The sequence below is a fragment of the Oncorhynchus gorbuscha genome, linkage group LG16 (assembly GCF_021184085.1).
Source record: "Oncorhynchus gorbuscha isolate QuinsamMale2020 ecotype Even-year linkage group LG16, OgorEven_v1.0, whole genome shotgun sequence".
Classification (NCBI taxonomy): Eukaryota; Metazoa; Chordata; class Actinopteri; order Salmoniformes; family Salmonidae; genus Oncorhynchus; species Oncorhynchus gorbuscha.
The window spans coordinates 4949812-4964945 of record NC_060188.1 but is presented as its reverse complement, the minus strand read 5'-3'; the positions used below and the strand labels follow the sequence as shown (position 1 = coordinate 4964945).

General features: G+C 45.7%; 1 protein-coding gene across 9 annotated transcripts in view; it reads left to right on the top strand.

Moving 5' to 3' along the window:
• LOC123998646 (vegetative cell wall protein gp1-like) overlaps positions 1–13964 on the top strand; it is a 29687-nt gene extending 15723 nt beyond the window's left edge. For 3 of the 9 annotated variants that reach the window (XR_006832305.1, XR_006832304.1, XR_006832307.1), the window contains exon 4: positions 4509–5085. Coding sequence is in view for 3 of the 9 variants with exons in the window: in XM_046303708.1 (XP_046159664.1) it covers positions 13661–13935 (275 nt within the window). In the remaining 6 variants the exon portion in view is untranslated. Of the gene's footprint in view, positions 1–4508; positions 5086–10570; positions 10611–13660 lie in introns of those variants that run through there. The other 6 variants (XM_046303708.1, XM_046303707.1, XM_046303706.1 and 3 more) reach the window with 3 other exon arrangements.
• The last annotated feature ends 1170 nt before the right edge of the window (positions 13965–15134 follow it).

The window sequence follows — 15134 nt, the reverse complement described above, 5'->3', positions numbered from 1 at the left end:
CAATAATGAGCAGTAATCTGGGTTAGTTAGCTTTGTTAGCCTGTTTCCATCCAGTTAGCTTTGTTAGCCTGTTTCTATCCAGTTAGCTTTGTTAGCCTGTTTCCATCCAGTTAGCCTGTTTCCATCCAGTTAGCAGTAATCTGGGTTAGTTTTCTTGGTTAGCATGTTTCCACCAAGCCATGTATGGCTGAAAAGTCTCATGAAAGCTGGCTGTGACACATTAGAATGTGGTGTTGACTGTTGAGGAGAGCAGGGTCAGTGTGAAAGTGCAGGATAGGGGTAACAACAGGCAGGGAGAGGCCACCAGGGTAATACTGCACTTTTCTACTGTGGTTGGAATGGGGAGGCCCAACCTGGGTCTGGTGGAGGGAGGAGGAGAATATATATGGGGGTGGATGGAGGAATAGAGAGAGTGGGGTGAAAAAGGCAGAAGGAAATTCACCTGGCTTGTCACAAACATATTCCTGAGAAGGAAATGTCAAAAGTGAAAGAAAGGGTCTGAAGGAAAGAGAACAAAGTACATGAAAGAAACTGAGAGAGTATTGTGTGAAAGTGAGCGAGAACACACTCGTTTCCTGTCTACAGTTTACACATACAGTAAGCAGTGCGCATCAACATAAAAGGCACATGTGTACCCACATGGCTAAGGCATACAGTACATTCATATAAATAAGTTCTCTCTGCCTCACTGACCTCCACTGGGACTGTGTATGTAGTATAGACACTCATACAAACACAATTATATCAATGCATAGGTCAACAGACTTTTATGAATACATTAGTACAGTCATATGTGCATCTGTATAAACCAGGGATATTCAACTCCTACCCTACGAGGTCTGTCGCCTGCTGGTTTCCTGTTCTACCTGATCATTAATTTCACACACCTGGTGTCCCGGGTCTAAATCAGTCCCTGATTTAGAGGGAAACAATGAAAAAACACAGTGGAACTGGCTTTGAAGTCCAGAGGTTAGTTTGAAGGGGGCTAGATTGTCACATAAAAAAGTTGACGAGTACACACAGACACACGTGTCCTTATGTTTACAATTGGCTCATTCACCCCTCCTCTCCCCTGTAACTATTCCCCAGGTCGTTGCTGTAAATGAGAACGTGTTCTCAGTCAACGTACCTGGTAAAATAACGGATAAATGTATGGTTTCCATCAGCCAGTCCCTAGTGTGAAAGCAGCATGTATTGCCTTTGGTGATAGTCTCCTACCTCTACAGTGTCTTCCTGGCTGTGACCTAGTTACAGCTCATCAGCCTCTCTCCATGCAGTTCTGGTTCATAGCCATTTCTCTGTCTCTATAGAGCGAGAGGTATTCTACCACTACCATCCAGGGTTACAACACAACCGTGCCTTAGTTTCTACCACCACTACCATCTAGTGTTACAACACAACCATGCCTTAGTTTCTACCACCACTACCATCTAGTGTTACAACACAGCCGTGCCTTAGTTTCTACCACCACTACCATCTAGTGTTACAACACAACCATGCCTTAGTTTCTACCACCACTACCATCTAGTGTTACAACCTTGCCTGAGTTTCTACCACCACTACCATCTAGTATTACAACCGTGCCTTAGTTTCTACCTCCACTACCATCTAGTATTACAACCGTGCCTTAGTTTCTACCTCCACTACCATCTAGTGTTACAACCTTGCCTGAGTTTCTACCTCCACTACCATCTAGTGTTACAACCTTGCCTTAGTTTCTACCACCACTACCATCTAGTGTTACAACACAACCGTGCCTTAGTTTCTACCTCCACTACCATCTAGTGTTACAACACAACCATGACTTAGTTTCTACCACCACTACCATCTAGTATTACAACACAGCCGTGCCTTAGTTTCTACCACCACTACCATCTAGTATTACAACACAGCCGTGACTTAGTTTCTACCACCACTACCATCTAGTATTACAACACAGCCGTGCCTTAGTTTCTACCTCCACTACCATCTAGTGTTACAACACAACCATGCCTTAGTTTCTACCACCACTACCATCTAGTGTTACAACACAGCCGTGCCTTAGTTTCTACCTCCACTACCATCTAGTGTTACAACACAACTATTCCTTAGTTTCTACCTCCACTACCATCTAGTGTTACAACACAACCATGACTTAGTTTCTACCACCACTACCATCTAGTGTTACAACACAACCTTGCCTTAGTTTCTACCACCACTACCATCTAGTATTACAACCGTGCCTTAGTTTCTACCACCACTACCATCTAGTGTTACAACACAGCCGTGCCTTAGTTTCTACCACCACTACCATCTAGTGTTACAACACAGCCGTGCCTTAGTTTCTACCACCACTACCATCTAGTGTTACAACACAACCATGCCTTAGTTTCTACCACCACTACCATCTAGTGTTACAACACAGCCTTGCCTTAGTTTCTACCACCACTACCATCTAGTGTTACAACACAGCCGTGCCTTAGTTTCTACCACCACTACCATCTAGTGTTACAACACAACCATGCCTTAGTTTCTACCACCACTACCATCTAGTGTTACAACACAGCCGTGCCTTAGTTTCTACCACCACTACCATCTAGTGTTACAACACAGCCGTGCCTTAGTTTCTACCACCACTACCATCTAGTGTTACAACACAACCGTGCCTTAGTTTCTACCACCACTACCATCTAGTGTTAAAACACAGCTGTGCCTGAATCTCTCCTATCTATGGCAGGTAGCATGCCCCCACCCCATCAGACACCAGTCCTCCCTGTCTACTGGACCATCACCCATGTGGAGGCATTTTCTCCCTGGCGATGCATGATGAGGGGATAGTGTAACATAGGGATACATACCCGGTAACTCTGTTAGCATGGATAGGTCTGTGGTAGACCTTGATGGATGGATGGATTAAGGAGGAGTAGGAGGGAGCATACTCACAGCATCCATTCCAGACGGAGCTGCAGCCACCACATTTACATAGCGCCATAAGATCACATTGTTATTCCAAATCTGCGGCGACACAACGCTGTCATTTCATAAGATTCATTTGCTGTTTCACATTGACTTAATTACACCCAGCGCTTTGTGTCGCAGCAGAGCCATAAATGGCAGTGTATTCCGGAGGAATTAATTTATTCCACATGCTGCCGTCGCTGTCATGTTGTCTCTTCAGCGGCTAAACGCTATGAGAATGAATACAGTGGAGATGGATATTAGCCAATCACTGAACAGAGGCGAGGGGGGCATTCATTCAGTTGTTTATGCTGTATTGTCGAGGAGTATGTTTAGGTTAGAGCTGATATATGTCTTGTTGAGATTGTATATAGCAGAGGAGGCTGGTGGGAGGAGCTTTAGGAGGATGGGTTCATTGTAATGGCTGGAATGGAATAATGGAACGATATCAAACATGGAAAGCACGTGTTTGATTCATTCCATTCCAACCATCACAATGAACCCGTCCTCCTATAGCTCCTCCCACCAGCCTCTCTGGTATGTAGCTGTATCAGACCAAAGTTTATTGGTCGCGTACACAGATTAGCAGGTGCATCTAAATGCTTATGTTACTAGCTCCAACAGTGAAGCAGAATGGCTCGCAAATCACATGTGATGTGAATTATACAAATGACTGAGATGGGACCATGGCTGTATATGAGAGCTGTCATTAGGCATTACAGTGATGGATGCCCGTTTTATTTTTCACTCACTCACTCACTCACTCACTCACTCGTAAGGATTCATATTTTCCTGAAAATATGCCAAGTTTCAATACCAGTAATAATTCCAGTGCCCACTTTAAAGCGTTTAAAACCAAGATATCGTCACTATTCCTGTGCATAGGCCTGTGAAATGTGTGACTGTCGAAATGTGAGCGCGAAGATGCCCATGTTATTTTGTAGGCCTACTGTAGCCTGCTGTAGATGTTTCCTGTAGGGTTTATTAACTGTGTGTGGGCAGCGTGTGCAGTCCCCAGTGTTAATTATGTGTGTGCTGCATGTTGTGTATTTTTATTTTTTGGAATTGCATTAATGCGGCGTTGGGGGGGTGTTGTAGGCTAATTTCCCGGGTCTTGTCATTTTGTTTTTGGGGAAACTGTGACCAGTCCCGGGATCCCAGTTATCCATGTTAATACCTACTCCTGGGTTGTCCAAGCCAAAGCCGACATTTCCAGCGACCACTCCATAACCCACACTACCTTCAGGAAGACATTAATCTATAGCTGTGTACGTTGAGGCGAGCAGGCCGAGTGTAAGGCTTGCGCTGGCTGCTGAGGGAGTTGTGGTGGGATGATGTATGGGGTGGACAGGCAGGGTTGAGTGGGCAGGTGAAGTAGCAGTGGAGTGTAGGAAACTGGGCAGTCAGGTAGAGGAGTTGGACTTAATGGGTTACTGGAATAGGGGACGCAGTGGGCCAGTTGGATCTCTCATTAGGTCAGTTGTATAACATTGACACTTTGTCACACACTCCTACGTGTGTGTGTGTGACTGAGAGTTCCACCTCTGAACAGGTCTCTCTCTCTCTCCCAGCCACCAGCTGCAGCTACTCCCCCAGCACATTCCACCAATGTTTTATGATGGGGAAATGGTGTGTGTGAAAGAAAAGTCTCCTGTCCTGCTAACCTGAACCAGCTCCAGTCCCTGTGCCTTCATCCTGTCTGTCTGGCCTCCATCTTGGGTGCACACAAACACTCAAAGCCTTAAAGCTGCAATATGTAACGTTTTGGGCGACCTGACCAAATCTACATAGACATGTGTGTTATAGATCAGTCATTCTCATTTAAATCAAGTCTAAGAAGCTGTGTACTGTATCTGTTCTATGTGTTCTATTTCTATGGTTCCCGTTCGTAAGTGTCATTTTTGCATATTTTACTTTCGGTTTTGTACACCAGCTGTAAAAAACACTATATTTTGGGTTCTGGAAAATATATTTCATAGTGGTTGAAATGGTACAATGATTCTCTACATTATACTTGCTTGTTTTGTCACAAACTGAAATTAGGCGAACTATTAGAATTTTAGAAACCAGGAAATGGTGGGGTGATATCTGCATAGTGCATCTTTAAAATGTTTTAAATTGTTGAATAAAAGTATAGTGCCATTTCAATATAAGTAGTCTGACCAAGGTGTTTTGAGTCCTCCTGCCTTTTAGAACTCTATATGAGTTATCAGGAGCCCTCGGAGAGCTGTTCCTCTAAACTACAGACCTCCTGCCTTTTAGAACTCTATATGAATTATCAGGAGCCCTCGGAGAGCTGTTCCTCTAAACTACAGACCTCCTGCCTTTTAGAACTCTATATGAGTTATCAGGAGCCCTCAGAGAGCTGTTCCTCTAAACTACAGACCTCCTGCCTTTTAGAACTCTATATGGGTTATCAGGAGCCCTCGGAGAGCTGTTCCTCTAAACTACAGACCTCCTGCCTTTTAGAACTCTATATGAGTTATCAGGAGCCCTCGGAGAGCTGTTCCTCTAAACTACAGACCTCCTGCCTTTTAGAACTCTATATGAGTTATCAGGAGCCCTCGGAGAGCTGTTCCTCTAAACTACAGACCTCCTGCCTTTTAGAACTCTATATGAGTTATCAGGAGCCTCCTGCCTTTTAGACCTCTGAGATCAGGAGCCTGTGTTCCTCTAAACTACAGACCTCCTGCCTCTGAGGGATCAGGAGACCTGGGAGAGAGCTGTTCCTCTAAACTACAGTACTCCTACCTCTGACCTCTGAGGGATCAGGAGACCTGGGAGAGAGCTGTTCCTCTAAACTACAGCCCTCCTGCCTCTCAGACCTCTGAGGGATCAGGAGACCTGGGAGAGAGCTGTTCCTCTAAACTACAGCCCTCCTGCCTCTCAGACCTCTGAGGGATCAGGACACCTGGGAGAGAGCTGTTCCTTGAAATTACAGCCCCATATTTAATCAGGATTAATTAAGCCCCATCATCTCCACCTCCCCTCTGAGGCCCTCTCCTCAGTATGGCAGCTCAGCTCAACACGCTGAGGAGAGGAGGGGGAGACAGACGAGCCCTTCAGAGACCCTAAGGGAGAGACACACTCCACACACAAACATCGACGGATACATGCGTGTAAATGCACACACACTCTCGTTCTTATATGAATGTTACATTAACCTCCATCTCTTATCTTATTTTCAGATCAGTATCTTTATACAGTGTTCTTCTGTGATGAATCGACTTGCTCATCTGGTTCTGATTAGGCCTGGTATCTATATGACTGACGTTACCTATAAGCAACAGATGTTGTTTTTGTTGCCAACATTGACTGTCATTCATTGGTCTGCATTGTGAAGCTATTCAATAATGTATTCAGCTCTATTGCACGCTGCCCTCTTGGTAAGGCCATGACACATCCCATCCTTTTCTTGGCTGCATTCTATTATTACATCCATAGCTTCCCTGAACCCAATATGCCACAGTATTAAAGTTAACACTTGTAGTGACTTGCTTTCCAAGACCCGCCACTGCTGTGAAATGGAGTTGAACACTTTCTCTCCTGAACGCAGCCCATTATAACAGAGAATACTTAGTAATTAATCTCTCCGATCTACCCATGTGTTTCCCCGCTAAACATTGGGCAATAGTAGCCTGTTTAGAGCAGTGTGAGCTGTTGTCGAGGCCTCTGGTATGAAAGCTCTCCATTCAGTTCCTCTCTCTGGCCGATTTTAAAGACGTAAGCTATGGAAAAGCTTATAATTGTGTGTGTGTGTGTGTGTGTGTGTGTGTGTGTGTGTGTGTGTGTGTGTGTGTGTGTGTGTGTGTGTGGCCTGCCCGATTTGATGAGTGGAGAGCAGTCTGCATGGTGCGATCACACACAGACACTGAGACAGACAGATTAAGGGCACCTCAAACTTCAGACATTTGGCCTCCTTTTTTTCTACTTGTGTGGCTACCCCTCCCTACTGAGCCAAATAGCTTTGCACTTCGGTCATCTGATGAAAATGAAGCTACTGTCTGCTGAATGTGTTTCACTAATGTCTTTTCTGTGAAGGAAAACTATAGTTGCACCCCAATCACTATTGAAGCAAAAAACACTGACTTTCAAAATAAAACTCAGATGAAATGGTTTGAAACACAGAATGTTTATTCATATCTTTTTGATTGTGTTTTGAAAATGCTGATTTTGACCCCTGGTGACCCCTGGTGTGTGTGAGATCGTCAGAAAATAAAGGGCTCTTTTAAAGTGTAAAATGGGATCCCATTCCCTTCCTTTGTGTGAGGCTGTAGGCCCTACAGTGTAGGGTCTCAGGGCCGTAGTTTGATGTGCATCTTTGATGAACTGGGAATCCACACAACTCTCTCCAGCTGACTACTGTGTATCTTACCAAACAGGCTCATCGCACAGCTTAGAACTGTGTAATCTCTTTTTTTTCTCACTTTCCATCTCCTACTTTTTTCCACCTCTTTCACTGTATTCATCACACCTCATAGACTCTGTTTTTAGAGGAAGAATAGGGGTGCAGAGGAAGAATAGGGTGCAGAGGAAGAATAGGGGTGCAGAGGAAGAATAGGGGTGCAGAGGAAGAATAGTGCTCTATTTATAAGGTGATCAGAGGGAGGGCTGGATTCAGAGAGAGACACAGATAGACAGACACGGGGGTGGTGGGACTGTGACACACACTATTCTCTGCACCATGTTGTGATTGGTGTAGCCAGAGAACAGACCGCTAGCCCCGCCTCTTTGCTCCCTCCACCCGTCCCCATCACTCTAATACTGTTCTATTTAAAGGCGGGACGTAGAATACTCCCAGTTTTAACAGGAAAATCCCCTCTGAATCAGCAGCGGGGAGAATTAGCCAGCCTTCCATCTGCTTGGCCTAATGTAGCCATCTTTGGCTATAAACAATGAGGAATGGATGAACGAGGAGGGGAGGTAGGGAGTAGAGGAGAGGTAGGGAGTAGAGTAGAGGAGAGAGAGGAGAGGTAGAGAGAGGAGGTAGAGAGCGAGAAGTCTGATGCGAGGCACACTCTAGCTTGAGCTTTCCTGCCTGGTTCCTATGCTGCAGGCAGGCTGAGGTGGAGCTGGTCAGGGGGCTGATGGCAACAGCTGTAGCCCACAATGATGCTCTGCTGCGGTGAGTGAGAACCAGGGGGGAAATCACATTTTAAAAATCAAATCAAACGTTATAAGTCACATGCGTTGAATACAACGGGTGTAAACCTGACAGTGAAATACTCTCTTATGAGCCCCGAAACAACAATGCAGTACAAATATGAATAAGAAATAAAAGTAACAAGTAATTAAAGAGCAGCAGTAAAATAACAATGGCGGGACCATATACAGGTGGGTACCGGTACAGAGTCAATGTGTGGGGGCACCGGGTAGTTGAGGTACTGTGTACATGTAGGTAGAGTTATTACAGTGACTATGCATAGATAATAACAGAGAGTAGCAGTGGTGTAAATAGTCTGTGAATCCATTTGATTAGATGTTCAGGGGTCTTATGGCTTGGGGGGTAGAAGCTGTTCAGTAGCCTCTTGGACCGAGACTTGGCGCTCCGGAACCGCTAGCTGTGTGGTAGCAGAGAGAACAGTCTGACTAGGGTGGCTGGAGTCTGACAATTTTTAGGGCCTTCCTCTAACACCGCCTGGATGTCAGGAAGCTTTGCCCCAGTGATGTACTGGGCCGTACGCACTACCCTCTGTAGTGTCTTGCTGTAGGAGGCCGAGCAGTCGCCATACCAGGCAGTGATGCAACCAGTCAGGATGCTCTCGATGGTGCAGCTGTAGAACCTTTTGAGGATCTGAGGACCCATACCAAATCTTTTCAGTCTCCTGAGAGGGAATGGGTTTTGTCATGACTGTCTTGGTGTGCTTGGACCCTGTTAGTTTGTTGGTGATGTGGACACCAAGGAACTTGGAAGCTCTCAACCTGCTCCACTCCAGCCCCGTCGATGAGAATGGGGGCGTGCTCGGTCCTCTTTTCCTTTAATCCAAAATCATCTCCTTTTGTCTTGATCATGTTGAGGAGAGGTTGTTGTCCTGGCACCACACGGCCAGGTCTCTGACCTCTTCCCATAGGCTGTCTCATTGTTGTTGGTGATCAGGCCTTTTCACTGTCATCAGAACTTAATGATGGTGTTGGAGTCGTGCCTGGCTATGCAGTCATGAGTGAACAGGGAGTACAGGAGTGGACTGGAGTACGCACCCCTGAGGGGCCCCTGTGTTGAGGATCAGCGTGGCAGATGTGTTGCTACCTGCCCTTACCACCTGGGGAGGCCTGTTAGGAAGTCCAGGATCCAGTTGCAGAGGGATGTGTTTAGTCCCAGGGTCCTTTGAGGGCACTATTGTGTTGAATGCTGAGCTGTAGTCAATGAACAGCATTCTCAAATAGGTGTTCCTTTTGTCCAGGGGGGGAAAGGGCAGTGTGAAGTGCAATAGAGATTGCATCTTCTGTGGATCTGTTAGGGCAGTATGCAAATTGGAGTTGGTCTAGGGTTTCTGGGATACTGGTGTTGAGGCTTGTGTAACTGGACAGCTCTCGGCTGTGCTTCGCTTTGTGTCTGTGATGGTTTGTCAGCCCTGCCACATCTGTCGATGTTCAGAGCCTGTGTAGTACGATTCGATCTTAGTCCTGTATTTATTTTAAAACCCTTTGCCTGTTTGATGGTTTGTCGGAGGGTATAGCGGGATTTCTTATAAGCCTCCTGGTTAGTCCCACTCCTTGAAAGCGGCAGCTCTAGCCTTTAGCTCAGGGAGGAGGTTGCCTGTAATCCATGGCTTCTGGTTGGGGTATGTATATACGTACGTACGGTCACTGTGGAGACGACGTCATCGATGCACTTATTGATGAAGCCTGTTATTGTCTATAGCCTGTTATTGAACACGCAACTCCTATAATGAAGCACCTAATAAAACTTAATTTTCAGAGATTTACCCAAATGCAATTAGCGGGAAACACCGTTCTCAACAGAACCTAATGTGACCAGCTCCATATGTGACAGACATCTCTTTTAGAAACGTAGAAAGAGGGGGAATATAATAGCAGCTACTATGATGGGTTGCTAATATGACTAGGATAATGCATTTGGCTTCTGGACAACATAAGAATGTTGATATGAAAACCAATAAAATAATTGCCTCCCCGTTTCTATGGATGGATGTTCGCAAGGCTACTTTGAAGCAAGGGAAGACTGATTTATTTGACGTAAAGTGAAAACGTTCAGGTTTCAACCTCACACAGCAAAGTAGTGCTGAATTCACTCCAGTAGCCTACGCAGGCTTTTTGAGGAACTACTCTTGTGCTGTCTGACAGATGGTAGGCTATTCCGCTCCTCAAACTAGGCTGTGTCTGCTGTGCGCCTGTGATAAATTAAAATGCACGAAGACTAACAAATACACACAAACCTATTTTTTTATTCCACAAAATTATGCAAATTTACTCTAGACCGATAAGCAAGACCGGTCAAATGTGTTTTGGTGGCTAACCGATTAACCGGTAACATCCCTAATGCAAATGTATTGAGAAAGTATTTTTCTAATAATCTATCATTGAGTAAAGGTATTTATTGGTGCTTCGATAAGATATTTGGATTGAAGGTTATTTGTGGATGTGAATCTAAATGTACTTTTTTTCTTTTAAGGTTGTTTCGATTTGGGGTTGGGTCGCCAGAAATTCTGGCCAAAAAATGGGGTTACCCCAGTCTCAGGGATGGCTAACTCTGGAAATTCCTTTGTCTCTACACAGTTAGGTAAATCTGCTGTTAGTTTCTTTGCACCTTACTTGTGAAAAAAAATTGTTTGTTTGTTTTCTATGACTGTTGTGTATCTCTGCTTTTCATGTTGTATTAATATGTATATTTTGTCATTACAGGCCTCTTTATAAGAGACCTTGGTCTCAGTATGACTCCTGCTAAAAATAAAGGTTAAAGACATGTTTTTGTATGACACCGTTCTGTGCTCTTCCCCTTACTGTGGGCCTCCCGGTTACATAACTGTGTGAGCTGTTCACCGTTCTGTGCTCTTCCCCCTTACTGTGGGCCTCCCGGTTACATAACTGTGTGTGAGCTGTTCACCGTTCTGTGCTCTTCCCCCTTACTGTGGGCCTCCCGGTTACATAACTGTGTGTGAGCTGTTCAGCTGTTCACCATTCTGTGCACTTCCTCCCCCCTTACTGTGGGCCTCCCGGTTACATAACTGTGTGTGTGAGCTGTTCACCGTTCTGTGCTCTTCCCCCAGTTACTGTGGGCCTCCCGGTTACATAACTGTGTGTGAGCTGTTCACCGTTCTGTGCTCTTCCCCTTACTGTGGGCCTCCCGGTTACATAACTGTGTGTGTGTTCAGCTTCTGTGCTCTTCCCCTTACTGTGGGCCTCCCGTTACATGTGTGTGTGAGCTGTTCTTCTGTGCCCCCCTTACTGTGGGCCTCCGGTTACATAACTGTGTGTGAGCTGTTCACCGTTCTGTGCTCTTCCCCTTACTGTGGGCCTCCCGGTTACATAACTGTGTGTGAGCTGTTCACCGTTCTGTGCTCTTCCCCCCCCTTACTGTGGGCCTCCGGTTACATAACTGTGTGTGAGCTGTTCACTTTCTGTGCTCTTCCCCTTACTGTGGGCCTCCCGTTACATAACTGTGTGTGTGCTCTTCTGTGCTCCCCTTACTGTGGGCCTCCCGGTTACATAACTGTGTGTGTGAGCTGTTCAACGTTCTGTGCTCTTCCTCCTTACTGTGGGCCTCCCTGTTACATAACTGTGTGTGTGCTGTTCACCGTTCTGTGCTCTTCCCCCTTACTGTGGGCCTCCCGGTTACATAACTGTGTGTGTGAGCTGTTCACCGTTCTGTGCTCTTCCCCCTTACTGTGGGCCTCCCGGTTACATAACTGTGTGTGAGCTGTTCACCGTTCTGTGCTCTTCCCCCTTACTGTGGGCCTCCCGGTTACATAACTGTGTGTGAGCTGTTCACTGCACAAACATTGGGCTGTGGTCAATGGAGCAGCACCGTTCCCATACAGCGTCATACGCAGAACCCACACATAATTTTCTGTGGGTTACTTAATCAATAATGCCTGGGGGGGGGTATGTGGTATATGGGCAATATACCACGGCCAAGGGCTGTTCTTGGGTGCAACGCAATACCACAACCCCCCGAGGTGCCTTATTGCTATTATAAACTGGTTACCAATGTAATTAGAGCAGTAAAAAAAAAGTGTCATACCCGTGGTATATGGTCTGATATACCACAGCTGTCTGCCAGTCAGCATTCAGGGCTCAAACCACCCAGTTTATAATGAGCTTTTTACTTTGTGAGAATATTTAGCCACAGGATTGTTTCCTGTCTCACACATGGATTCTCTCGTACTACTAAACACATCACAATCTCACGCTGGTTTGTTTGGCTTCTGGTCTGTGTTCCTGCATCCTGGTGATGTTTTTACTAGTGTTGCCATGCCAGATCTTTCTCTCTTGCTCCCTCTGGCTGTGTGATTTAACAGGCATGTCTTTGTTTAGACTTGCATCCCACTACTGTCAATGTGTGTCTGTGAGCATTCCTCTATTCCCAAGTTATTTCGATCACTATTTTAGTGAATTATTTTTTGGGGAAGCATAACAAAACAGTGGAACATAAAACAATGAATCAATAATCTGTTTGTAAGGAATTTGTCAGAACGCGGTACAGTCAGCTTCTTTTGCTGTGTTTTTTAACCCTTTGTCTTTTACTCTCACCATGTTTTCTACTCAGTACACTTACACATACATTAACATATTGGTAATTGAGCAGATGCTCTTATCCAGAGTGACTTTTTTACTTGGTATAATAGGTCAGTGCTCTGCCCCATGCTTGTGTCCATTTCAGGAGGACCTTTCTAGTGCCTGAAAATAAAACGCTAATTTACTAGCATGGTAAACATTATCATGCATTTAATGAATTAAATGGCAGTAGGCTCTTTGCTGACTATCACATTTATTACGTAAGCACCAGTACAGAGATTATGACCAGAATACATCTCGTTTCCATAATGCACCTGATGCCTGTCATTCCAAATCTGATCCTCTTGCTTCTTGGTCTCTCCTCATACAGATTGAGCCCTGACCTTTTTGAGCACTTCCCCACTGTTGATAATACTTAAGGTGCTAGCCTACAATACTGCTAATATTGAGCCCGGAAATTGAGTACAGTACTTAGCATGCTAGGCTGCTAAGAAGCTAAAACAGTTGAGGCAATACATGAAAATAGTACTTAGCTAGCATGCTTAATGGTGCTTGCTAGCTATTGCTGAGGAAATTAATGAGTTGAGTAATTAGCTAGCATACCATGCTAAACAGTGCTAGCTGGCTTATGTTAATGCTAGACTGAGGAAGTGGGTGAGTGGAGTTTGTCATAGGGGCTGGAAGCGGAGACATAATAGACGGTCAGGGTGGAATGTAAATGTGAGAAGGAGAAGTCACGGCTAGGTCAGTAGGATGGGTGGGGGGTCACAGAGGAAGAGTAGCTCTAAAACGGCCCTTTTCCAGGGTTAGGATGTGATTGTCCTTATAAACACTGATCTAAGATCAGTTAGTGGGCTTTGCCTTAAGCCTACTAATGCTTAAGATGGAGGGATGGTGAGCTGATGATGCCTCCGTATCATCAATAGACTGCTAAGCATATGGATGTGTGAATGGGTGTGTGTTGAAGAAATCAATCAGCTTCTGCCTGGTGCCTTAACTTCCTGCCTCCTCTCTCTTCCCTCCACAGTGCCAGACTCAGCCAAGCACAGCCCCACCCCTCCTCCCCCCGCCAACCCCAGTGCCACCCCGCCTGTGCCCCCCACCAGCAGCAGTGGCAGTAATGGCAAGCGCGCCCCCCTCCAGTGCCCAGCAGCAGTCCCAGCCCTCGCCCGCCCAACAGCGTTACCCGCCAAGAGAGATCCCTCCGCGCTTCCGCCAGCAGGAGCACAAGCAGCTGCTGAAGAGGGGTCAGCCGCTGCCCCCTGGGACCCTTCCAACTGTACCAGGACGCCCCGAACCTGACTCGAGTCAGAAATCCTCTGGTGCATCGCACACAGGTTAGCACTTTACTTTGAGCTTTTTCCTTTGTGACCTTTTGACCTCTGGGAATGTTCCACAACCCTGAACTTGACCACAGTTGACTGTCCAACTTATTTTCTCTGATTATGTACATTTTATTTAGTGGAGCTTTTCCGGGATTCATATCTTATATTGATGTTCAAGTGTTTTCCCCGTATTTAGTTTAGTTTGCCACTTTGCTTTCTCCTTTTAGATATGTATAGTGTATGCCATTGTTGTTTCCTTGCCTGTTTCCTTGGGTCTGCTGTGTATCACACTGTGCTTCAGACTGCTGTCTAGTTCACCTGCAGGGCTGTGTGCACCGCTGTGTGGAAGGATCTGTTGTTGTGTTCGTTGTTTGTTTTGAATGTGGTCTACCTGGCCTGGGATTCTAAATATAGAGAGTAAATTACAGCAGGGGGCCACTGTGAAGGGGCGGAGAGTAAACACAGCTGGCGTGTGTGAGAGAGATTTGATCTGATTTAAACAACCTGAAGACCAGTCTAAAGATTTCAACTCAGTCATACTTAGTTACTATAAGTAAAGTTTGTGTGTGCAGGGTTTTTTCTGCATAGAAAAGTATTGGGCGGGCCGCCTAATAGTGTTGCATGGTATACCGACCATTCTGTACTTTTTCAATACTAGAACATGAAAAATGGTTCGGGACTAGAATTTATTTGATTTCCGGTACTTCTGTCAAATGTGTCTCATTGATCAAGTCTTTCTATCAGCGCAGCCAATGTCCACCTTATAGTGCGAGTGCACCGTGCCTGCTCCACTTAGCCTGTACTGGGAGTCTGAGCTGTATCATGTTAGCTCCACTTAGCCTGTACTGGGAGTCTGGGCTGTATCATGTTAGCTCCACACTCATACTGTACTGGGAGTCTGGGCTGTATCATGTTAGCTCCACACTCATACTGTACTGGGAGTCTGGGCTGTATCATGTTAGCTCCACTTGGCCTGTACTGGGAGTCTGGGCTACATCATGTTAGCTCCACTTAGCCTGTACTGGGAGTCTGGGCTGTATCATGTTAGCTACACACTCATACTGTACTGGGAGTCTGGGCTACATCATGTTAGCTCCACTTAGCCTGTACTGGGAGTCTGGGCTGTATCATGTTAGCTCCACTTGGCCTGTACTGGGAGTCTGGGCTACATCATGT